The sequence below is a fragment of the Apteryx mantelli genome, chromosome 13, assembly GCF_036417845.1.
Source record: "Apteryx mantelli isolate bAptMan1 chromosome 13, bAptMan1.hap1, whole genome shotgun sequence".
Lineage (NCBI taxonomy): Eukaryota > Metazoa > Chordata > Aves > Apterygiformes > Apterygidae > Apteryx > Apteryx mantelli.
This window is the reverse complement of record NC_089990.1, coordinates 19,495,193-19,519,997: the sequence shown is the minus strand read 5'-3', so window position 1 is coordinate 19,519,997 and position 24,805 is coordinate 19,495,193. Positions and strand designations below refer to the sequence as shown.

General features: G+C 40.5%; 1 protein-coding gene across 1 annotated transcript in view; it reads left to right on the top strand.

Moving 5' to 3' along the window:
* TENM1 (teneurin transmembrane protein 1) overlaps positions 1 to 24,805 on the top strand; it is a 250,817-nt gene that overhangs the window by 165,736 nt on the left and 60,276 nt on the right. Inside the window, exons 14-19 of the mRNA XM_067304283.1 lie at positions 6,434 to 6,553; positions 8,374 to 8,635; positions 11,722 to 11,989; positions 17,749 to 17,892; positions 22,853 to 23,102; positions 24,023 to 24,043. Of these exons, the coding sequence (XP_067160384.1) occupies positions 6,434 to 6,553; positions 8,374 to 8,635; positions 11,722 to 11,989; positions 17,749 to 17,892; positions 22,853 to 23,102; positions 24,023 to 24,043 (1,065 nt within the window). The remainder of the gene's footprint in view (positions 1 to 6,433; positions 6,554 to 8,373; positions 8,636 to 11,721; positions 11,990 to 17,748; positions 17,893 to 22,852; positions 23,103 to 24,022; positions 24,044 to 24,805) is intronic.

Here is a 24,805-nt window from a genome sequence, read left to right as displayed (position 1 = left end):
AGAAAACCTGGTAACACGGACTTTCTTGAACATTTGAAATATAGAGGCACATAAGTTTTTATGCTGTAGTTCACCTGGGAAACTATAACTTATAGGCTGACAAAGAGATCCACAAATCATCCACATCATATAACTATTGCGCTGTCAACTAGGCCTGTACATTAGATAAACCATGTTCCAGTAATGAGGGCATAAGAATTTTTTATTTTCACAGTACAGTAAATAGCACTTGGATTACAACCTTGCCTTCATTCTGTAGCTGCACACAAATTCAGTGCACTCTTTCATTGTAACTTATTAATTTTTAATAAAATAAATGTGTAAACTGAGTCTTTATCGATCTGAAATACCTCAACATTTAATCACTATTAATAATGTAACAGGATGTTATAAATATGTAGAACAATAGTGCATGAAAATGAACTGTGTGAAAAGCCTCCACCTGACAATGCCAGGTCTCTCGGATGTCTATCACTAATGGAAGAGTGCCAGTGCACCTCATACGGCATCCTTGGCTAACTGCACACATAGCACAGCATACTGCAGTTTAAAACAAAAGTCACCAGTGAAAGATGTTCCTCGTCAAGATGTCTCGCAGGAAGGTGTTTTCATGGAGAAGGTGAGCACTCAAGTCTCCTGTACAGCTCTGTGGCATGGCAAATGTTAGCAGCCAGATTGCTCATAATCCCATCAACGTGCTTTTATAGATATAAGGAACTGATCTTTTAAAGCTATCATTGATGGGATTTAACTTGGATTTAAAAGACTTTTCTGAGTATTTCATTTCTTTACCCTGGTATCTGGGATGCCTTTGGAGAATAAGAATAATGAAGGTCTGTTGATGATCTATCCTTAGAAACTGCTGTAACTGCAGGGGTGGGGAGGGCTCTGGCAAACAGCAGTACATGGCCAGCAGCCCACCCTGGCCATGGTTTGATACTTCAGACTTTATAATAATAAGGGATATGACTTGTAGTTGGATTTCTGCATTGTTCACACCCCAGATATCGTTTCCTCCCCCTGTAAAGAAATTACTGGTTAGTTTACTGAGAAGATCATTGGGATTCAGATGATGCTGTCTGTATGTGTAGAATCAGGGCAGTGCCTTAAGAGACTGATGCCATTTCGTGTCTCCTGGGCTTTGTCAACAGTAATCTGCGATGTCTGGAGCACCCTAAGGACTTTGTTGGTCCGCACTTTGCTTGATCCAGGCTGTTGAAAAATTGTTCATCCATAAGTCAAATATTATTAAAAACTGTCAAAATTTTCCTTAAGGATCGCAGATAAGCAGCGTCTCAGAAGGAAGCAATGGCTTAGCTGGGCTGCCTCTGTTCAGAAATATTCCCCTGACATTGTCAATCAGGCTGTCATCTAGTGTCTGTTCTGCTCCTGAGAATTAAGATTACTAAAAAGAAGGTAGTGAGACAACTGTTACTACTGTAAATACCTCAGACTTCTGTGAACCTGCCTATCTGGTACTGACCAAAGCATGTTTGAGTTTTTATCTCCTTCTGGCTGGTGCTGAAGAGTTCATGTCCATGCAGATGATGTTAACTGCTTTGGTTGCCTGCAATGCCACTTTATTGCGTATGTGGTTCAACAAAAAACGTTGGAAGGATTGAATGAAATAGCTCCATTCATTTATTTCAGAGCATTGGTATCTGTTCCCACTTGTTCTCAAATGTAGAATTTTGCAAAACCCCATCTGGCATTTTTTAGCTTTGCAATAGGTCTCTGAGACCATTTGGAGGGTTAATGAAGAAACATTTTTGACACTATCTGATGTTTTCAGTCTTCTGATTCAGGTGGCATTGTGCAGTGTTTTACTGTGGCGTGTATCTGTGGAATTCCATTATGGGTGATGTTTGCATGAATCTCCTTCTAGATAAAGCCAAAGGGATGTTGAGTGGATTTGGGGATGCTATTGATAGAAGGTGAAGATTACCTCTCTCCTTCAGACTGTGAAAGTGTTTGGTCTCTGCCACATGCTAGCATTCTCAGCATCCTCTGAAACCAAAATTATTTGTTCCAACAACTGCTGGGACATCTTTCCTTTTGCATTTGCATCTTGACTTTACCTTAGATCTTGCAGCTATTTCAAGCTTTCAAATATTTGGCCTCTGCAACACAGTCAAGGCCAGGGAGTGAGCCATGGCCAAATACTAGACCAAAATTAATGTTAAGGAGCTGAATATTTTAGAAGTATATTTTGCTTTCTGATATGTCATTTGTACTGGCTTTCTACAAAATCCCGACTTTAACTGTGACATGCTTAAAGACAGATTAGACAAACTGAATAAATGGAAGTGTACTTGCTTACATCAGGAATTATTTTGAATTATGAATTATTACATGTAGCAGATTACAATGTTTTAGCAACTTCTGTTCTCAGGAAGGTTTTTAGCTTGTTTCTTTGCCGAGTATTTTTAATGCATGCTGCTGGCAAGCTATTTGACTCGCTGCAAATTGCCTACAAAAAAGGGTCCAGTGCATGGTGCTGAATTAATTACCCTTCAAAGGCTGCTTACAGCAACACTATCAGCAGGAAGAAATGAATGTACCTTACTAGCCTTTAGCTTAATTTCTCTGATAGAAGATTTTAATCAGAAATGTAATACAGTAAATGACATCTTCTGATAATGTGACACTTGCAAATTCATAAGTTTCCTTGACAGAGTTCCATGTCTGAGCCTAATGTCTCAGCCTGAGGTGCTCAGAGAACATTGGAAACCTAACATAAAAACCAAAAGTGAAAGAATAACAAATAAGTAGCAGTAGAGCAAGGCAGAATGGTGGTGGAATAATAAAATGCTTCAGAAGTAGCAAAATAATGCATCTAGAATTTCACAGTCCTATTTATATTTTAAATTAGGGATGTCAAACAAGCTGCCTGATGGCAGAGATCTGAGATCCTCAAAACTGAGATCCTCTGCTACATGTGAAATGACCCATGAGGCATTTACAAAGAAATCCTACTTCTTTAATGCCCCCTGCAGCCCAAGGGAATCTCTGCTTTCCCTCAAAACACAACTCCTCCCTCTGGAGTCACAGATTTAGTACAGCCTGCCAGGGGACCAGAAAGATTTTGAATGCATCTGAAAAGACTGAGGCAGCTTATCAGGGACACATTCCTCCCCAGATACAAGACAGAAAATAGACACCAGGCTTTCCAGTTCCTCCAAATTAGAAAAGACATTTTTGCACTTATGCAACTTGGACATTGTAGTTTAAAAGCCTTAGTCCAAGACTGTGCTATCTTTGCAAATAAAGTGACTGTTAGAAAGGTTGTATGAGTTACTATCCACATGAGAAATAAAAGCAGGCCAGTCACAAGTGTGCAGAATAAACCTTAGAGGCTGTGAAAGGAAGAGGGAAATACAGCACGCTGAGGAGGCCTCATGGGCTTCAGAGATTGCTCTGTTAGGATTAAGAAAAGCAGTGAGCAGTAGCAAGGTCTAAGGCCACCTCTGCTGGAAAGAGAGTGAATGCTGAAGCCAGAAAGGCATGAAATGGCAGTTGTGTCAGAAGTGACATCGCTGCAGGAAACGTGTTCTAAAAGCTCCTGTAAGGGGAGGAACCAAGTGGGGTCTCCTGCAAGCAGCAAAGGCGTTGGGAACCTGCGCGCAAGCCAGGCGCCCTCCGGAGCGCCATCGTCCCCTTCGGGAGATGGCAGGCCTTAGGGAGGAGAGGGAACTGCTGCAGAGTCTGTGGTAAATGCAAAAATTAAAACCAATTAGGATTGAATGCTGTTAATCAAAGATTTAGTAGGTGCTGGTAATTCAAGAAGAGGCCAAAGAGGAAAAGACTCTTCAACTTAGAGTAGGATAATAAAAAGACAGAAAATAATGAGGACTCCACACAGACAGGCTTAGAACATTTAAAATCTAAAAGATTGCAAAGACAGTTCAATACAGATAAATGTAGAATAATGAGGTTTGTGAGTCTTTATCACATACTGTAAATGTGTGTGGCTCGTAAAATACGAGGAATAAAAAAGCAGTAAGAAAGTTGAAAGATAAGTCTCTGAATATTATTTATGAATAATGAGAAACAAAGTGAGTGAGCAGAGGAACGAAAGACAATATATGAAATAATGAAGACTGATGAGTTGCTATCACACAAATCTGTGTGCTTGGTAAAATACAAGGAAGGAGTAGTCAGAAGACAAGTCTTTGCAGAGTGAGAAACAGTGAATGAACAAGCAGAGGAATACTGGAATAACATACAGAATGATGACTCTTAGGGGACTCTCTCCCTCAAACCAATGTACTTGGTAAATATATGGAATGCACAAATAAAGGGATTAGAAAAGGAAAGGCAGGTCTGTAGATATCAGAAAATATGAGAAAACAATAGAAACTTGTGGTAGTAGAAACTTGTAGTTTCTATTGTAACAAATCAAAAAGCAATTGAACCTGGCATAGTCTGTTGAGACATACGAGAGTTTGACTGACTTCAGTGGAGCAACTGGTTTTGCCAACAAATACGGCCGCAACCAACTTAGTTAATACAGAAAACGAAAAGGTGGTAGATTAGAACTGTGGTCTGCATACTGAAGGTAATGTAGCTTACTTTTCGTATTCAGCTGGGTTTTTCAGCAACTTTGCTATCTGTCTGCATGCTGACAGCATGGAATTCGTATTAGCCCCTGTGGTGAACAGCATACTCCCAAAGGGGTTCATTTTTACCAGTTGCATTTTCTCAGGGCGCAGTCAGCTGAGTTTGATGATATCATAGCTATAAATTAATGTCCTCTTGAGTGGCTTTGGAGAATGGGATCTTATGAAACAAGTCAGAATTCTGAGAAATTTATAGTCCAGCTTGCACATATGATTTCGTTGCATCAAAATCAATTAATCTCTCAAGGCATCTTCTTTAAATTCACATATAGACTCTCATATAACTTACATTTAAAGAGCTATTGAGTTTTTCCTTTAGAATACATATTCACCATGCAAAGGTGGGATGTGTCTGTTGAGGCAAGTACAAACTTGTAACTTGAGAGAGAAGCATAACAGTGTCTAAATTTATGCTTATTGTTTATATTGAGTAATTAATACTGGAAACATTTATAGGTATTCTGGCATTCTGACCCTACATGTCTTTGTCTACATGTAAACTGTTATAAAAATACTTCTGGATGCACTGTTCGCTCTGCTATTTTGAAACTACATTTCCAGGAAATATGTGCAATTGTATCATTAGATACCCAAGACCTTTGAGCCAATGGAAGTATACTAATGTAGGCCTGAGGGCGTGGGGCAAAATATGAAAGCTGTTTTCAGTGGAGTTTAGCTGCGTAAGTCCTTAGAAAATCCCACGAGGTCTTAATCTGCACCGTGAGAGTATTTCACATCTTATTCCTCATCTTTGATGTGACTTGTTTCCTCTATGTTTCAGGTTATGAGTCTTCAAATGCATAGAAGGCTAAAGCTAAGAAAAAGAGTAATTTGTTCACCATGTCCATGGCTAGGGTGAAAGTACTGCTCTTAAAGGGCAGCAGAAGAGATTCAAATTACACAGTAGGAAAGACTTGCCATGAATAAAGCACTCATACAGAAGCACTGCAGTAGGTAGCATGGCGAGGTTATAGAGTTAGACAAGCATCCATCTGGAATAATGTAGGTGTAGTTGATCTTACCTGAGGCAAAGAAATCGACAAGATAAAGTCTTGTATTTCCTTTCAGCTCTCATTTCCTGTGATTCATCATTCTGTTAGCCTCCGATTAGACCCACTTAGTTATGAGTTCACTTTCCTGTCCAGTGAGTTTGATGTGTTCTTCTGTTCTGCCATATACCAGCCTCTTTACATTTACTGGGAAGGGAGGATTTTTTTTTTTTTTATGCTGGTAAATGGGTACAGGTCTAACACATCCTAGAGGGAATTTAAAAAGGCATAACGTGATATATGTTACACCTGGTTAGGCTCTCTCTGGATTTACCTATATAACTTTCTGAAGTTCAGTGAGGACCATGTGTCTCACTGCTGCCTTATCACATTAGTTCAGCTTTTCTCTAACAGACAGTGATGCTCCATTCTTAGCACCAGAGAATTGGGTTTGGTTCTCCCCTTTCACAAATCGTCACCACTAGAGCTGCAGCAAGCTAAATTATGCTATCATGAAACCTTTGCAACACTATTTAATGGCAGAACAAATGGTATACTGAAATATAGCTGGAAATGGAAATGTATTCATGCATTCATGATACACCAGGAATTCATAATGGAGTCTATATGTTTTCTTCAATAGATAATGCTTTCTCAAATCAATCTTTTGGGCTCTTTGAATTTTCATTCAAAATCAACAGTCACAATGATTTCACCATGGTTCTGCCTGTGTTCGGGACAGAAGTATAGCAGAGTTTCTGAAATAATACTGTTCTCACCCTTCTTATGTGTCTAACACTGTTACCTTTGCCTGTTTCATTACAGACGTGCCTGTGTCATTCGAGGCCAGGTGGTAGCAATAGATGGGACACCTTTGGTTGGAGTGAATGTCAGTTTTCTACACCACAATGAATACGGATACACCATCAGTCGACAAGATGGAAGGTGAGACTTTTATATATGACCTCTCATTGAGTTAGATTTTTGCAGTTGGGGCCATCTACCTCCTTCTGTTCATGTGCAAAATTCTTATAGACATCACTGTTTATAATGTGGACTGAGGATGGCATCTGGTCCTCTGTTCTGGGAGCACATCTAATTAGAGAGTAAAGAGACCAAAGAAGAAAAGGAAGAATAAAAAAACAATAGCAACAAGAAAATTACAGTGACATTCAAACACCTGGAGTCCCAGTGTGACTGTACTGCTGTCATGGCACCTCCAGTGAGTCTGTATTCTGAGATGGTGTCGATAACATACTGCTTGGCATATTAATAACCTCCTTGACATTTGAATATTTTCAGTAGTCAGGTTTTCCATAGAATTCCCTGTCTTTCCTCTTTTTTTCTGTCTTTAAGTGTGAATCTTCAAGTAGTTTATTGAGGATTCAGTAAAGTTAACTCCTTTAGCTGGTCACCTGAGCCACACCCGTAAAAATAAAGGCGGATTCTTACCAGAGTCAAAATGGTTAAACTGCTGTTCTGCAGCCAAATTTGAGCAATCCTGGCTTCCCCCTTTCCCCAGCCTTTTAGGGCTGAGTTTATTTCCTGAAAAGAGACGGTTCCCCTTATGTTCTCTGTGGTACTCCAAGGCTGGCCATCCATTTGCAATAGGGTAATTTGCCCCTGAACTTTAGTCGTATTCAGCTCTTAAGAGCTCTTAAAGACTTCGTCTTCCTTGACTGTGTTGTGAATGACAAGAAATTAGACAGTATCATCTAACAGGGAAAGAAATAATTTGTTGCTGTTTCCACAGTTTTTTGGGGCATTGTCAGTTGATAAAAGTAAAGAGCATGCATATTTATTTTCTCTTATTTTCTTGACTTTCAAATCAAACTACTGAAAGTTAGTGATTATCATTTCCTATTTACGCTAGCCTGGATAAAGTTGTTGCATAAAGATATGCTGCCTGTATTTTGCTGGGAATGTAATCGGTGTCATTTGGGAAATGTGATGAGAGATGCATAATTAAGTCTGACTCCTTATCACAGTTTGTTACCATCAAAAGCCTCCATAATAGATGCATTCAATAATACAGAGGGTGAAGTGTCAATTTACATATTACCTTATGGTACCTGACTATAGATTTCAGAAACTCAGAAAACTGAGACTGTGTATAGCTTACTTTCTGTGTCCCACTGCTTTGCAGCCTGCATATGCCAAGTGTTCTTCACAGTAGCTCCCGGAGGAGCACCTGCCATAAATATAAGAGCTGGTCCAGTTCTCAGTGCACTTAATCAGCTTCTTGCCCAAAATCTTCGTATCCTGCACAGAGTGGTCTCCTGCTCAGTGTACTCAACCTTTTCCTCCTGCTACTTTCAGAAAAAGGGAAAAGGATATATTAATAAAGAAAAAGCCTATCAGGCTTAAGACTTCTTTATTCTGCATGCCATACCTGCATAGATTCTGAGTAGCATCCCTTTTGTGGGTTAGGAATTTCTTTTCATATGGACCAAAGTAACTGCATCCCCACCCTTATTACAGATCACTTGTTAGTAGTGATTCTAGGTGATAAACGGGGGAGAGGGGGCGGGTAACAGTGGAGTACTGTACCTGGCTAATGATACGTACAGGGAGAAAGCAGAGAGAGATCAGGTTTCTGCATAAATGCCGAAGTGGCGTTGGAAAAATACACTAGAATGATTTCACATAGCAAATTAAAGGTTGTAATGAACGATATAAAGAGGTTTTTTGTGATTCGTTGAAAGTTGTGGCAGTATGGTGGTGAAAACAAAATGAAACAAAGCATTTTGTTTTGTCTTTTTCAGTTTTGACCTTGTGGCTGTTGGAGGCATCTCTGTCACTCTAGTTTTTGACAGATCTCCTTTCATATCTGAAAAAAGGACACTTTGGTTACCTTGGAATAGATTTATCATTGTAGACAAAGTTGTAATGCAAAGAACAGAGTCAGAAATACCATCTTGTGACATCAGTAGTTTTATTAGCCCAAATCCCATCGTACTCCCTTCACCCTTGACAGCATTTGGAGGGTCCTGTCCAGAAAGAGGAACCGTTATTCCAGAGCTACAGGTAATAAAAATACTTTCAAATTAACAGAATGTTCAGTTGCAGAAAAAATTCTAGACAATTCTAAAAGTTACCATTCTTGATCTTTATTAATGGAACTGACATCGTTATTTGGTGATATTGACAATTTGACACTGAATGTCGAGCAGATCCAACCTTTTTCATTAAATTTGCATGCACAATAGTTCATATCAGTGTATTATCATAAAAGTTTTATCAAACTTTTCTGCCCAAATCATATATATTCCTGATGTGCATGCATAAATACTAAAGCACATAGATATTAAACTTACACGTGTTTAAAAAACCTGGATTTCACTGAAATAGGTGGTTGAACTTTCCATTTAAAAGTTACAGTTTCAGGCTTTCAGACTAATTTGGAGCGATGGTGCGTGGTGGGTATTCACTGGACACGTGACACTGCCTTAATGTCTTCCCTTGTTCCTAGAAGGTTCTGAAAGTGCTGCTGTGAAGGGGCTGCTGCCAAATAATGACCATTTAACTGCTGTGATGTTATGCACTTCTCAGAATGACATCAGTGCAGACTTCTTTAGTACTGCTGAGCAAAGCGCTTTCCTCTTTTTTTATTTTTTTAAAGATGTTTATTTCTTCCCACCAAGTAGAAGGAGAAAGTGGGGAGTGCTGCTATGATTTATTATTGAAATCCTGATTTATTTATAATGATGCACAAAACCATTCCTAGGTTACAGAAAAACAGTACAGCTTCACCATACATCAATGTGAGACATTACCCAGAATGCTCTGAAGATTCCCAGGGATATTTCATCCCTTCATATCTTCTGGTTCTTTATGATGGCATCTCCAGCTGTATGTTAATCCTTGGGGTTTTTTTACTTTCTTTCCAAGGTAGAATATTAACATGCTGTTTCCAATTGGTTATATTTAAATGTCTTTTTTTCTTGAGTCTCCCTTCAATATGTGTTTAGAATTGCTTTCTAATTAACCTTGTGCTTAACTATTCTGTTCTTTGGGACTTAAAAGAGGTGGTGTGAGTTGAACACCCAGCAAAATACAACTACACAGATTTTAGATCATGTTTCCCCATAATGTTTCATATGTTATTTGAGCAGATAGAGTTTAAGCAAAAGCCCTGCAGTAAGACCTCTTTTGGGTTCTCTTTTAATTTCACTGAGGAAGCATGGAAGATATTTTGGTGGTTACTTGTAAATAAGAATATTTCTATCCTTTTTTCTTTTAACAGTGTTGCTAGTGATGAAGGCCCTTATCCTGTATGTGAGAGCCCTCTGAACTCAACCATATTTAAACATATGTGTAACGATAAACACATTATCTTGCTTCAGCTAGCTGATGGCCACAGTGTTGCTTCATAGAACATAATAGGTGAAACTAATGAACATAGATTAAGAATAACTGATGCTCGCCAGTAAGAAAAAACTGGGTCGCATTATTCCACATGAAGTATTCTTAGGTCTGTTTTAAGCAGTAAGGTACCTAAAGATGCAGTCTACTCATAAGAGAAACTGCTTCCAGTCCCTTTGCTGTCAATGAAGGGTCCTTAGAATGTTGAATTTATTGTACAGGTCTGGGAGATGAATAAAAACTAACCCAGAATAGCAAGAGAAAGAGATTTATCAAAAGATATTAGTACATGTATATTTCTTCCTGTTTTTCTATTAAAAAATAAGAAGAGATGTCAGATGTATGACAGAGGGGGCAGCTGGGATGTCAGCAGGAAAGAGGGGACCCCTGCAAGTCAGGAACAGTAAAGGGAGCAGGAATTCCCTGGCAACACTGCATTTCATATGTTGAAACGACAAGTGCTGGCAGGCCTCCAGCAGTACTGCAGCAATCCTATGACAGTGATACTATAGCAATATGTAAATAAAAGGGGTTTGAAAGTGAAGCAATTTATTGTTAAAGAAACAAAACAAAAAAAGGAAAAACTGGGGAATATAAACAAAACACAGTTTGTATTTTTCCAAGCCATGCTAATTTAACAATGTGACAGATTGGCTTGTTATTACTGCAGTGTACTAAAATCATTGACCTTCCTGGAGGTTAACCTAACTGGAACACAGACCAGTTCCCGGTGGCTTGCGAGTGCCTAATGGTCTCATCCAAGAAGCTGCTCCCAGAAGAGCACTTACTCTCAGGCGATCGCAAGAGCTAGATCCCTCTCCGTAGTTCCAAGGCCCCCATCATTCAAAAGGTCAAAGCCAGGTTTTCTCTCTCTCCCACACGAGCTTGCAGCCTCCGCAGTCCCTCTCGTTGCTGAGGGCATGTCTTCACTGCGGCCAGGAGCTGATACTGCGCCAGAGTGGGCATATCCAAGCCAGCTTTAATCCAACTGATTCAGACAGCGGCAATGACAACAGTGCAATGGGATTTGAACTCTTCAGCACACCCCAAGGACTTTCCCTGTTGGCTAAATAAGCCTGACGCCCAAGTGGTTTCCTATTCAGTGCTGTGTGTCCCCAGCTGGCTTGTTACACCGTGCCTTCTTATGCTGTGTCTTCTTATGCCATGCCCCTTCGTGCTGCAGCTTAGCCTCACTGCATGCAGTTCTGCGCAGTGGTTGGTTTATCACCAAGATCTGTTTTCTTTCTTAGCTCTCCCTTAGTTAGGGCAGGTCCACATTGCCCCCAAAGCAGGACAGTGTCTTCAAATCATTGTATGATATATAATATGTGTACAGACTTAAAAATATATATATTTGTTTAATTATATTCTAGCTAAAACACTTATTAAGTAAACCAAATAATAAAGCCAAGGTGCAGCTGTAATGCTCATACATATGAATATGATCACAGAGATTGTATTTGCACCTCTGGGGATAATAGTGAAGAATTAGAGGAAGGGGTTCTTTAGCAGAGTAGACTGACTGCCATCCAACAAGATGAGAAAGCAGTTTTTGGTGCTGGAGATTTTGCATTATGCCTGGCTACTGCATTGCTGAAATAAACTCAGAAAAGAGCAGTGTTTTAAGTGATACTGTGTTCAGATCATGATTGTGAAATGTAAAGTAAACACCTGTCATTACTAGAAATAATCATAATTTTTCACTTTTCTTGACCATAGATGTAATCATATGATTGTTTTTATCCAAGGTGGTCCAGGAGGAAATCCCAATTCCTTCCAGCTTTGTGAAGCTTAGTTATCTCAGCAGTCGAACACCGGGGTATAAAACTTTGCTGCGCATTATTCTGACACACACAACCATCCCTCCTGGAATGACAAAAGTACATCTGATAGTTGCTGTTGAAGGACGTCTGCTCCAGAAATGGTTTCCTGCTGCAACTAATTTGGTCTACACGTTTGCCTGGAATAAGACAGATATATATGGGCAAAAGGTTTCTGGTCTGGCAGAAGCTATGGGTATGTAGAATCTCCTTGATGTAAGCAGAAGCACTAACACATATGAAGCTAGGAAAATACACTTAAAATTTTGCTGCTGCACTTGCGTAGATTTCAGTTAAATGCTTCTTTAACTAATTAAAATGACTTGTATGATTTTCTAGAAACATTTATTTTCTTGTTCCTCCAACATCTTCATTCTAACTTAATCAATTTGAAAATCCCTTTTTCCCTCTGAGAATAGTTACATACTAATGGCATTATGTTCATCTCTCTCTATTTTTGAATGTTACTTTGAATATGACCTTTGGTGTGTCATTGTCTCTGTCATTTTTTGGCAGTGACATTTAAAATGTCGTTTCCACTTAGGGTTTGCAAAATTCTAACTTTTAGGCATCCTCTCTTACTACGTTTCATGTCCCCATCAGTTAAAACTTCTTAATTTTTTGTTTAAAGGTGTTTATGTGAAAATCATCATGTTACCTAGGCTTTCGTTACCAAGTGACACAAGCAGATATTCTGATAATTGCTACTGAAATGCTATTTGTGAAAATACATTTTATTTAGCCAGGCCATTTTTTTCATGAGTTTAATTATTTGATTTTTAAAGGGTTTGTTTTGCTTTTTAAGTCAGGGGAATTATAACAAGAAGCATTTGCAGGATCAGACTATAAAACGAGAATAAGCAAGGACTACATGGAGCCATTCATCCTCGCAAGGAGTGCTGTCTTGTTCCATATAGCACAACGCTGTTCTGAGGGGCAGCCAGAAACTCTGTTCAGGACCTGTTGTGTTGGGCATACAGACCACGTGCCTGCAAATTGGCTTGCACGCAGCAAAAAGGTGCCTTCCAGGCTTTGCAGTTTTCTGCAAGTCCCCGTACATCTAGTACTTCACTACGATATCATGTGACAGGTAGTTTGTGAGGCAGCTGTGGGGAGAGGAGATGGGCGAAAGAGGGAAGGAACGTATCACTTCCACAGTCACTTCTACTTGGAGAGTGCTGCAGACAGAGTCACTGGTGTCAGCAAAAGATAATGTTATACTCAAAAATATGGACTATGATTTGCATCATGCAATGCACAATGCACAAATATATCAAAAAATAAGGAGCTTATTCTAAGGCTGTGATTCCACAATCAATTTAAACAGATACAACTGCAGGCGGCTGTCGGAAGGGACATTCCCACATTCCCTCCTTCTCCCCTGAGCCACCACGCACATTCATTTGATCATGAAATGAGCCAGATCAGGAACAAATTCAGCTGAAAACTGAAGCAACCAGAAAATAAGTGATAAATTTTCAGCTTCATTAGTTTCCTGATCTGCTATGAATGCTAGTGCAGAAGTGCAGGTCTCCACATTTCAGCTGTAGCTCACACTTTACATTGGCCTGAAGCAATCCAAACTCCAACATTAGCACAGGCTTTCCTGAGTTGATCTATTGCGTGTGCACCCGATTTATCACATCAGCCCTTTCTGGCTCCTTGGTGTCATGAAACTCATTGTGAGGGTGTGGAACCTGGTCCTAACCAATTGCAGGTATCAATTCCTGCAGGTGTTTTGCAGGGCGGGAAGGTTTTAAATGAGTCATTGGTTCTACTTACATGCATTTGTGCAAGTGCAGAAATGGAAACACATTCAGATGTGCCTGTTGGTGCATCTACACATGCCATCTATACAGGTTCATTCTTTGCATGTTAACACTCACATATGTGACATAGAACAGGGAAGTATAACAGTATAAATGATCCCTCTGGATCATTTAAGAGCTTTTTGATGACCATGAAGTCCAGTCCATATCTGGACTTTATAATCAAATTAAATCATAAACAATAATAATCATAAAATGTAAACATACATAACTTCTTATAAATTGGTACATCCATTACAAAATCCCAATTTAAAAGTAGATGAGTCATATGTTTAAATATGAATAAAACTTATACAATAATGCTGGATAACAACTTTTAATTGGTGCTTAATTTTTTTATTTTACTCAAGGTTTAGTTTAGTTTAGTTATGCTTCTCGCAAAGTAGAAGCAAAAATCTTTATATTTAAGTGCGTTGTTAGCATGGTTTGTTACACTCCAATAGAGATGTATTTAATTTGACAGTGTAGTATTCAGAGACCTTTCTCTGCATCCATTATATGAATTTTGTCAAAATTATTTCCTCTGCCTGCATATTACCAATATTTAATACTGCATTCTGTTCAGATTTCATTTTAATTACATTAAACTGCAGCAGGTTGCAGTCCTGGCAACTCAGGAATATAACCATCTGGCTTTAGTTTTATAAATACTATAAACATCTTTATTTTTCTTCAGGGTTATTGACAACAATGATCACATAACCAAATACAGAAAAGAAGACTTTCTGAGCATGCTTGTACACATAAGAGGTGCTGTTCAAATTCGCTGGAGAAATGTTTGCTGGTGTGTGTTTATTCCACAAGTCTCTAGCAGAGAGGCCATTTTCTCTTCCCAAAGTAACAGCAGAGATGATAAAGTAGCGTTTTTTTGTTCTGAATGAAAACATTGTGAGGATGCTGCCACATGAAACCTTTGCGGTGAAGTTTACGCACTCTTGGGAGTTAATGTAGCTTAAGGGAAGATTTCAGTGGAAATCTCAGTAACAGCTCCTGGGAACCTCCACACATGTCAGTGTTATTCCTGCCAGCCCTTGCTTCCCGCACAGCAGGACGCAGCAGCATGTGAGGGCTGATCTTTCTGGACCAGCCCTCAAACATTATACTCTTAGGTCTTCTCAGTTTCTTAGTTTACTTATTATTTTAGCTTACTTCATTACAGTCATTGTTCAGGGAAGATGCTGATAAGTACAAATACTTCAGGAGAGAATGAGGTAGAGGTTACTGTCCTGTTTAATCATGTCTTTTATTTCCTACCCATATTTTGCAACAGTGTCAGGAGAAACAGCAGCAGCCTGAGATTTATGATACACTAGCTCTATAAACAGTTTAATCTTAATTCTTCTAAATAATTGTATGAAAAGAGCAGATTTCTGGTGCACAATAAATCATCTTTTGAAATCCATTTTGAGGCTGCAGCTGTACTTGCTGGTTATTACTTTCCAAATACATAGTTACTACTGCTCTGCTCTTTCATTCTTTCATGCAGTGAAATCTCAGCCGCTTCCAAGATGGGCTGCTGTCTGTAAGTGAGTTTGCCCAGAAGGTAACACCCCACAATGAGGTTAAGCTGACTGAGATCGTGTCATTTTGCTTATGAAATTGCAGCCTCTTGCAAAGCCTGCCAGAAACAAAATACTTATTTTTCAAGTGGCAGCACAGTCCCTTGGTTGACGTTGCAATTGTTATGCTTCACCCTGATTACTGTGCGTGCAAAACAACTGCGAGCGAGGAGATTTTCATGGATGGCACGTCAGTAGCTCCGCTGAAGAGGTTCAGGAGATGACGCAGCTGCTCCCTTGGGCACACAGAAGTTCTTTGGTGTACAGAATGGACTTTTCATAGAGAAGCGTATGTGTACATAGAAACAAATTTGTAAACACAGGCAAAGGGAGCGTATGTCCAAGCGTCCCTTACTGAGGAGAGGGGACAGGAAGGCAGCTACGCGCAGGAGCAGTGGACTTGTAAGAAAGGGGACGGCAGTCTCTGGAGAGCATTGGACAGCTGAGAAACGTCGGATACGGGCAGGGAAGAGCAGCAGCTTTACGGTGTTGGCTCCGTCCTAGGGACCGCGCCACTGCGGATCCGTTGGTGCAGGGTCTCAGGTGGTGGGGACTGCTCTGTGCGCCCTGCCCCAGGTGCCAGCAGGCGGCCGGGCCTCTCCGTGGCGGTGGCGGCAGCGAGCCGTCCCTGCGTCAGGCCAGGCCGGAGCGGCAGCGCCTCGCACTGCTGCGCCCTGCTCCTGCGCTCACCGCCGGCCCGGCTGCGGCAGAGGTGCCAACGCGCGGCTCCGAAGGCGCGGAATCGGCCCGTTCCCGCCCTTCCGCGTGAGCGCCCGGAAGATGGCCCGCGTGGTGATGGCCCGCGTGGTGACGCCCCCGCGCCGAGCACGGAATCGGCCCGTTCCCGCCCTTCTGTGTGAGCGCCCGGAAGATGGCCCGCGTGGTGATGGCCCGCGTGGTGACACCCCCGCGCTGAGCACGGAATCGGCCCGTTCCCGCCCTTCTGCGTGAGCGCCCGGAAGATGGCCCGCGTGGTGATGGCCCGCGTGGTGACGCCCCCGCGCCGAGCGCGGAATCGGCCCGTTCCCACCCTTCCGCGTGAGCGCCCGGAAGATGGCCCGCGTGGTGATGGCCCGCGTGGTGACGCCCCCGCGCCGAGCGCGGAATCGGCCCGTTCCCGCCCTTCTGCGTGAGCGCCCGGAAGATGGCCCGCGTGGTGATGGCCCGCGTGGTGACGCCCCCGCGCCGAGCGAGGCCGCCGCAGCCGGGACTCAGCGCCGGCCACACCGCTGCGTGGGAGCGCTGCCCGTCCTCGTCCCGGCAGCCCTCTGGGCTGAATGAGCAGCTCTTGGGCGCTCAGAGTAACGGCCAAAACCTGTGAAGCTCTAAACAGACCGTCTGTACAGCACCTACGGAGATGCGGGGTTTTAGGAGTCAGAGTGCAGCTGCAAAACCAGCTTCTTTCTGCGAAAAGGATGAAGGAGCTCCGCTAAGTGAAGTTGCTGTAGGGAACAGCTTTCAATTTGCCATAAAATATTTATCTTACAAACACAAATGCTCCCTGCTATAGCTGGACAAAATATTTTGATTGCATCCAGTAATGGAATTTTGATGGAATTAAAATTATTTATGGTTCAGGTAAAATGTAAATAAAACTGCTAGATGGACAAAGTGAGAGGAAAATACTGAAAATGTCAGAAGACTACGTTTCTTAAAATATTTTTGTATTTCATCTTAATATATTTTTAAAGACATTTTTAATTTTTAAAGGCTGAAATATTTCAGCATTTCCTAGATCAGACTTTTGGGGCTTGGTTTCAAAATAATGTTCTTCATTTAGGAATGAATTCCACTGAAATGTAAAAAGGTTAACTAGAGGAGAAAAGTAACTAAATATAAAAAATATATATTAGTTGGAGTGAGTCATTTTGAGTTACCAAAAATTAAATTTTGAAGGTTTTTTTGTTTCATTGAAGTACTAAAGGGAAGTATTTTCAGTCAACTTGAGCCAATTATCCCCCAAAGAACTCCACTGGTAGGGGAAATCAAGATGTACAGCAAGTGCATTGGCCAACTGTAAGGAGAGGCATGTGACATGCAAGCTTATTGACATATTTTTTTATTTAACTCTAGAAATTTTCAGTTGTCAATCTATTTCTTCCCAACTACAGTTCTTACAATTACAACAAGACCTTTAGGCTAAAGATCACTAAGTTTCAAAAAATACCCAGTCTGTGCAAATTTAGAAGCAATATTCTCAGGTTTAATAGACAAACAAAAAGTTTCAGTTTCAATGCAGAATTTTTCTATTTAAGCTATTATTCAGGTAGTTAGTAGAAATGCAATAAACAATTGAGTCAGAAGTCACTGGAGAAGATTTATATTCATAAGACAATCCATAATTGACACTACGGGAAATACTCCACTTTGAAACTGTAGTAACCATAGCTTTCACAAGATACTAATCTCTTAAACTCTTTATAATACCCTTCCACAATAGCAATCAGACAGAAGATAATTAGTGGCATCATTACCTGACAGGTGAATATTGAAACCTAGAATGAAGAATTGCCCTGTAGTTCACAGGGAAAAGCTAGACTGATATATCTTTAATTATTTGTTTGCAGTGTCTGTGGGATATGAGTATGAAACATGTCCTGATTTTATTCTGTGGGAGAAGAGAACCGTAATCCTTCAAGGCTTTGAGATGGACGCTTCAAACCTGGGAGGCTGGGCTATAAACAAACATCATGTGCTGAATCCACAAAGTGGTAAGTCCTTCCTTCACTCACTGGCCACATGGAAGAGGAATACACATTTTAAAGGAATTAATTGTTCGGATTTTCAGTTTTACGCTTTATAGTGTTTAATCCTTTTTGTTTGAATGTGCACCCTCATTTATCAAGAACTGGACTGTAAATGCCATTTGAAGGGCTATTCTTAATGTTCTGGCTCCCAGGCATTAAACACTGCTATCACTAGCTCTTGTGACCACTAACACATTTTGGTCACTTGGATGGGCAAAGGGCACACTAATTTGGGATCAGAAGCTTTCATCCCCGCACTGTTGGTATCGCAGTACTAAATTTGAAGTCAGTTTATAGTGTGTCATATTCTCAGTGAAGCGTCTACATCCCTAATGCAACCTCTAACAAATATCCTTTAGCAGTGTTGTCGGCAGTCACAGAAAGTCACAGAAAGACACCAAATGTGCCTGAAAGCAGAAGAGCGGAGTGCGAGGCAGTCCGGCCGGCCCTGCGAGCAGCCTGGCAGGCAGGGGCCTGGGCAGCTGCCCCCCAGCACTGTCCAAAGTCCAAAAAATCTGTGAATCCTCGTGATGTTGTAACATTCACCCTGCGTACAGATTCTTCAGGCTTGGAGACTTTAATCTGTTTTCTCATTGCTTTTATTTTATTCTTGGGTTTTTCATCCCTTAACACCTAAAATCAGGAATTACTCTTAGTGGGATTAACTTATTAAAACAATACTTGTATATAAGTTATGGCAGCTAGAAAAATAAAATTTTGCAGATAAACAGATATCTCACTTCCTTGGGGAAGAGAAGCTTAGGCTCATACACTTAGGCACGTACACATCAGGACAGTATTGGATTCAGTAAAGTTCTCTCAATTTGCTCCAGCTGAGAGTCTGTCCACTAAAATCTGTTTCCATCTGCAGACTTCTGTAGTGGAGATCCATGCACAGATGTATAGCTGTCAGGTTTTTGCAAGTTCTGTTGTTGAATGCACAACTACAGTATAAATATTCCAAATACAAAAGGTCAGATTTAGTTTGTAAATTATCTGGATTTCTGTTTTGATTTAAAATAGTTTGACATTTTAAACAGCCGTTCTTTCATACCCTGTCTTACTGGTTTATATAGATTGTCTCTTTTAAATGCCAGCTATTGACATTTAACACAAAGAGAAATCTGACCTCAGCCAGCTCAGCCCCCAACTGTGAGCCCCATAGTCTCCTCCTCAGTGCCAATTTGCCACTTGCATAGTTTAATTTCCAGGCTAAATTGCTGGCAGTAACTCCAATTTATATGACTATCCACTAACTGCAGTGGTTACTACTATAATTCACCCCATAGGCGCTGATGTGTTCTGAGATTTTATAAAATACACAATTATAATCTGAGCAGGGCTAAATCGCTACTTTGCTGAACGTGGGCTATCTGGTGACAAACTGCTTCCTGGCCATTTTCAGCTGTGTGGCCCAAACTTTCAGGAAGTGCCGGCGAGCGCTGACAGCAACAGGACACATCTCCTCCCCGAAACTGCCAGGGCCAGGCCCCTGCCCCGGCCCTGGTCATGGATAGTCCTGATCATTACAGGTTTTGACCGTGTACATCTGCCTTATGTATAAGAACAGAAGCATAATGGCCGCATCAAGTACACACCTAAGAAAGTAGCCTGTGGTCTGGTATTAAGCAACAAATCAAATAATCAACCGTGTTAGTCAAAAGGATAAAAAAAATAGTACATTTCTGCTCTCATCAAGAAACTAGGGAACTGCTCTTCAATATCAGATATGCAAAAATGTACTTTTAAATAAGGACAACATTGTGATTCAAACTTAGAATTATACGTTTCAGACTTATCTCCACGCCACTGAGTGGAATGAAAAGCATGAGTAGCCTTCTCAAGTATGAATATATTGAAATTTTCATTTTTAATTAAAGCATTTCCTCTGTACATATGAAGAGCTGCATATTTTAGAAGCATGAAACTTGCATCCATTTTGAAATACTGTCATTGGATTAACTACAGAAATAGCGTTGGAATGTAATACAAATATATTTCTAAAAATTCTCTACTGCAAATTGCAATTTTCTTTTCAGACTGAACTAAAACCACTTTGTTTGGTGAGTTAACTGTTCGTGAAGAGCTTATATTTAACTTCCACCACTGAGCCTTCTCTTCCAGCAGATGCGCGGCTGTGTGTGCTCTCCTACTCTCAGACAAGGTGTATACGGTTCCTTCCCTCCCCATAAAGGCTTTTCATTTTAGAGATGTTAGAAAGTAAATTCAATCACACAATAGAAAAGTTGTGAAAATAAATAGATGCAGTTACATAGAATTGCATTTCATAGCACAGTCTAAGCTCTGGAGGTACATATATTGATATGTAGAAACTGTACAAAGTAAAAACCATATTCTAGTGCTGGATTAAGTATCTAAAACAAAGCAAAACAAGCAAACAAAAAGCCTCTCTGATTGCAGTAGACTGGATGTGAAAAAAATGTGTATTATTCCCACGCAGTTATCATTAGAAGCTTAAGCTTTTTAAATGAATCCATTTTTGCATCAATAAGAATGTAATGTTAACAAAGATAATGGATCACACTCTGCTCTCAGCTGTACTAAACTGTTCTTTTTCCACTTTTTTCCCCCTGCCCCAGAGGTTTGTTCACTTACAGTTCATGACATGAATCTAGTTTAATGTTTCCCAGCACAAAGGTTTTGGTCAGTTTGGAAGATCTTCACAGCGTTTCATGTAATCAAGTAGAGAACACACACCATAAATGCTTGTTCCTGTACAGAGGCCTTTTAAAGGCCCAGATAGCTCAGGAATACAAACAAATATGCTATTAATTATTTTCAGAGTATTCTTTGAACTAGATTTTTCTCTGATTGTCAAATGTATTGATTTCATTTTTATTTGGGGGAAGGAGGAGTAATTTTAAAGGGACTTTATGGTAATTCTAGCCCCAATCCAACACGGCACTGACTAAAATTAAAGCAGCAACTTGTGAGCCTGGAATTGAGCACATGCTTATCTTTATTGCGAGCAAAACATATTCTCCAGAGCCCTAATTATTTACTGGCATTTCTGTGAGGCAGTTGAAAGCTTACCTTCACGTTATTTCAGCCAAAAGGCAGCATCTTCATTTAGTAGGATTTTTATCTGGTAGGTAAGGGAGGAAGTGGCCGTTAATTATGCTGGCATATTTCCAAGATGCTTTTTTATGCCAGCATTCAACTGCAAAGAAATAAGTGTATTCTGTCCTTTGCTGCTCAGGAATAAATTTAAAAGAATAGATTTTCCTTTGAAATAATAATGGCAACACCCACTAACTTCCAAGGCGGATGTTAGTTTCAGACTTACCTAAAGCCACAAAGCAAAAGTTGGTAGAGAAAGTAGGTATATACATCTGTTGTGCTGTGAGAAAAGCCTCAAGTGTCTCCGTGTCTCCTGTCTGCAGTATCGAGCCTGTGCTCGTTTCCCAGTTTAGAGGTGAGAGTCCTCAAACCTTTAGCTTTCATGCACGCGTGCAGCTCTCGGGGCCGATACTCATCTCGCACTTGAGCTGAAGGGAAGAATTTTACTGAAGGTATCAGAGTTACTTTGTTACCGAAATAACGTTTCTCAGCTGGGGATCCCGTCTGCGGACATGGGCGAGCTGCCTGCGTCTCACAAGGCAGCCCGTGCAGAACTGTCTGTGGGGTAAAGCAATGGAGCTATAACAAAAGCAATGAAATTCCTGAAACTAATACCTGCAGCAGCTTTGCTGTTAATGCCGGGAGCAAAATGAAGAGCTGTGGCGCCAGGCAATGGAAGTGTGATTAAGCAGGTGAAACATGCTCCAACAACGGCGACAAAAACAGCTTTCAGCATGATCGTTTTTTGCAAAAGCTGAGTATTGTACAATACAAAGGGGTTTTCTTCTCCCATTTTTATTGTTCAAGCTTTAGCTGGGCAGGCTGATTTCAGTACATGGAAGGTACAGTGTGTCATATAAAGACAAGCCATCTACTGGGCCACTGCAGTCAGAAAGTCATTCCCTTGTGTTTATTGCTTTAATCATGCCACTTTTTTGATAAAGTGCTGGGCTTTGTAACGGAAATAAGAGATTTTGGAAGTGTGGTCTGAAAGAATACCTGTCATCCATACAAAAAGAGCTAAAGTTTTGTAATAACATATCATTTTGAAGGTAATTGCTACCTATATTGCCGCAGTGTTATTTTAAAAAACCTACAGATATCTCCTTGAAAAAAATGTTTGTATTGGTCCTGGTATTACCAGCTTGGTAATTGGAAAGAGTTTCAACAATGCATCCTGCAGAACAGTGCTGAAATAGTCACACATTGGAAAGTTGTTCTGCACTTTATGGCAGAACTTAATATATTCTTATTGGTAAGAAATTCACTTCAGAATTACTCCTCCACTTTTAACTTGGCTGTGCTGCGGTCAGCGCCCTTTTTATATACCATGAAGGACTCCCATTTAAATCTGAATATTGATTTTGTACTGCCACTCAGTGCTCTTTTCTGAAAAATGCATAGTAGTCCTGCTATTAATCTCCTTTAATTAAATATTCAAACTGCCTAAGAAATTCCTCTGCTACCTAATAAAAATTTATGAATAAAATGAATATTAAAGTAGTAATCCCCAAGAAATCAGATAGCACTGCAATTAACAGTCAATTTGTTAGAGCATTAACCAACCATGAGTTCTCTTCATGATGTTGGCTTTTAAAATAGCCACTAACCACTAATCGACAAAATGGTGATGATGAAACTTGGGACTGCATGAAACTGGGAGAGATTAGGGGAACTCTGTGGCGCAGTCTTTAAAGGATCTGATTGTTCATTGCTGTTTTGGTAATACGCTTTCCTACAGGAACACAAAATCCAAAGATAAACTGCCGAGTAGTTTAACTGCTATGTAAACGCTTTTACTATCTCCTCTGTAATTTTTGTTTGTTTGCTTGCTTTCTCGTAGGGATTGTGCACAAAGGCAATGGGGAGAACATGTTCATTTCCCAGCAGCCGCCGGTCATCTCGACCGTGATGGGTAACGGGCACCAGCGAAGCGTCTCCTGCTCCACCTGCAACGGGCTCGCGCTCAACAGCAAACTCTTTGCCCCCGTCGCTCTTGCTTCGGGTCCCGATGGCAGTGTGTATATCGGTGACTTCAATTTTGTCAGACGGGTCTTCCCGTCAGGGAATTCTATTGGCATATTAGAACTAAGGTAAAAAAAGAAAAAGAAAAGCTTTCCCTGTCTGGTGGTCATTATCCTGGCTGTGATACACCTGTGAAAACTACAGTGAGCCTTTTTTATTTTTTTAATGTGACTTAGAGAAGCAGCCACATTTTGTTGCCTGATGAGGATGTGTCTCACTGACTGTCAACAAACTCATCTGAAAACTTGGGCTTACTTTAAAGTCATCAGTTAAAAAGGGCATTACCACCCACCTTAAATGGCCTTTAGAACAGGTTTTGCATAATGAATTTCTACAAAGTGCAAAATTAATAGAGCTGATTTTTCTTCCTGTGGCTTTTTTTGTACATTTATTTTTTCAGAAATGAGTTAAAATCTTCCATGAAGTACATTTTTTAAAAATAAAAGTGTAATTCAAGAGCGAATATGTACAAATCATGTCAGATCGTGGTATTGTGGCTGAAGATGGACCTACCATGTTTAAACCTAATATAATTAAATTGTTCCTCATGTGTAACAGAAGAGTATAGTTGGGTTTAAGCAGACAGGAACAACCCAGGCATTGCAGACTCCCGTGTAATTATGCCCCGGTCTTGGGATTTGCTCTCAGGGTTGCAGGGGAAGGCATGAACAATTCTGGACACTGATACACCAAACTTGAATTACTTCAAAACCTGTAAATCTCTAACTAGTTAACATTGCTGGCAATGAGATTGCATGCTGTTTGTTCGGGATGAACTTGAAAATGCACAGGTGGTGGAAAGGAAACAGTGAATTTTGAGGGAAAGAAGTGGTACTGAGTGATACTGAATGATGGAATAAGCAATGTTTTTATATTGGTATATAGCTCTGTAAGCAGATTGCAAAGAATACAGCTGTGTTAACTGATACTGATTACTGTTTCTTTTTTTTCTTTTTTTTTTTAACCCTGAACTGATCTGACTTATTAGGAATAGAGACACAAGACATAGGTAAGTAAAATACAGTAATAGTGACATGTGAACCACGTGAATTTAAGGAAACGGTCTTACAAAAGCCCTTTTAGAAGTCTGGATGTAGAGGAAACTGTGAATTTAGTAAATGTTAATCAAATTCACCTTTATTTATCATAAAGAAGGTTTGATGTGTTCCCTTTGAAGGGATGAAGTTTTTCTCTAAAAGTCAGTTTGCTGATCACCAAACAGAGCTGGAGAGGTTTAAACCTGAAGGCTGGGTATGCTCTTCATAGCTGTCATATTCATTTTGCGTGATGTTAGTATGATCACAAGCATAGCCGCCCAAGGAAACTGGAGTTTTAGCAACTGAGAAACAACCAAATTAAAAAAAAGGCTTTAGCGTCACCCACAAGGGGCCTGGGCTTGGCAGTTCCCAGGCAGGGGAAATGTGCCACCTGCCCCGTTGCAGGCGGCGCGGGGGGACTGGAGCAGGGCACACAGCTGAGGTCCGCGGTCACGGCTCGGTCCTCGCTCCCTCCCTCTAATAGCAAAAGCAAGTTGCTTCTCCCCTTTTCTTTTAACGTTTTGATATTGCAGCGTTAGGATTTCTTTAAAACAGTGAATATTAGACGTTAGGCTGGTGAGGGAGTTGTAACAGTCAGTCTGCAGAAATGGCATTGCAGCCAGCGAGGAGATAGCAAGGCACCAAGGCACTAGGCATCCTTTGAGACTCTTCTTAGCATTTCAATATAGAATGAGATCAGTAAAGCAGCACTAGTTCAACCTAGGTTGATGGCT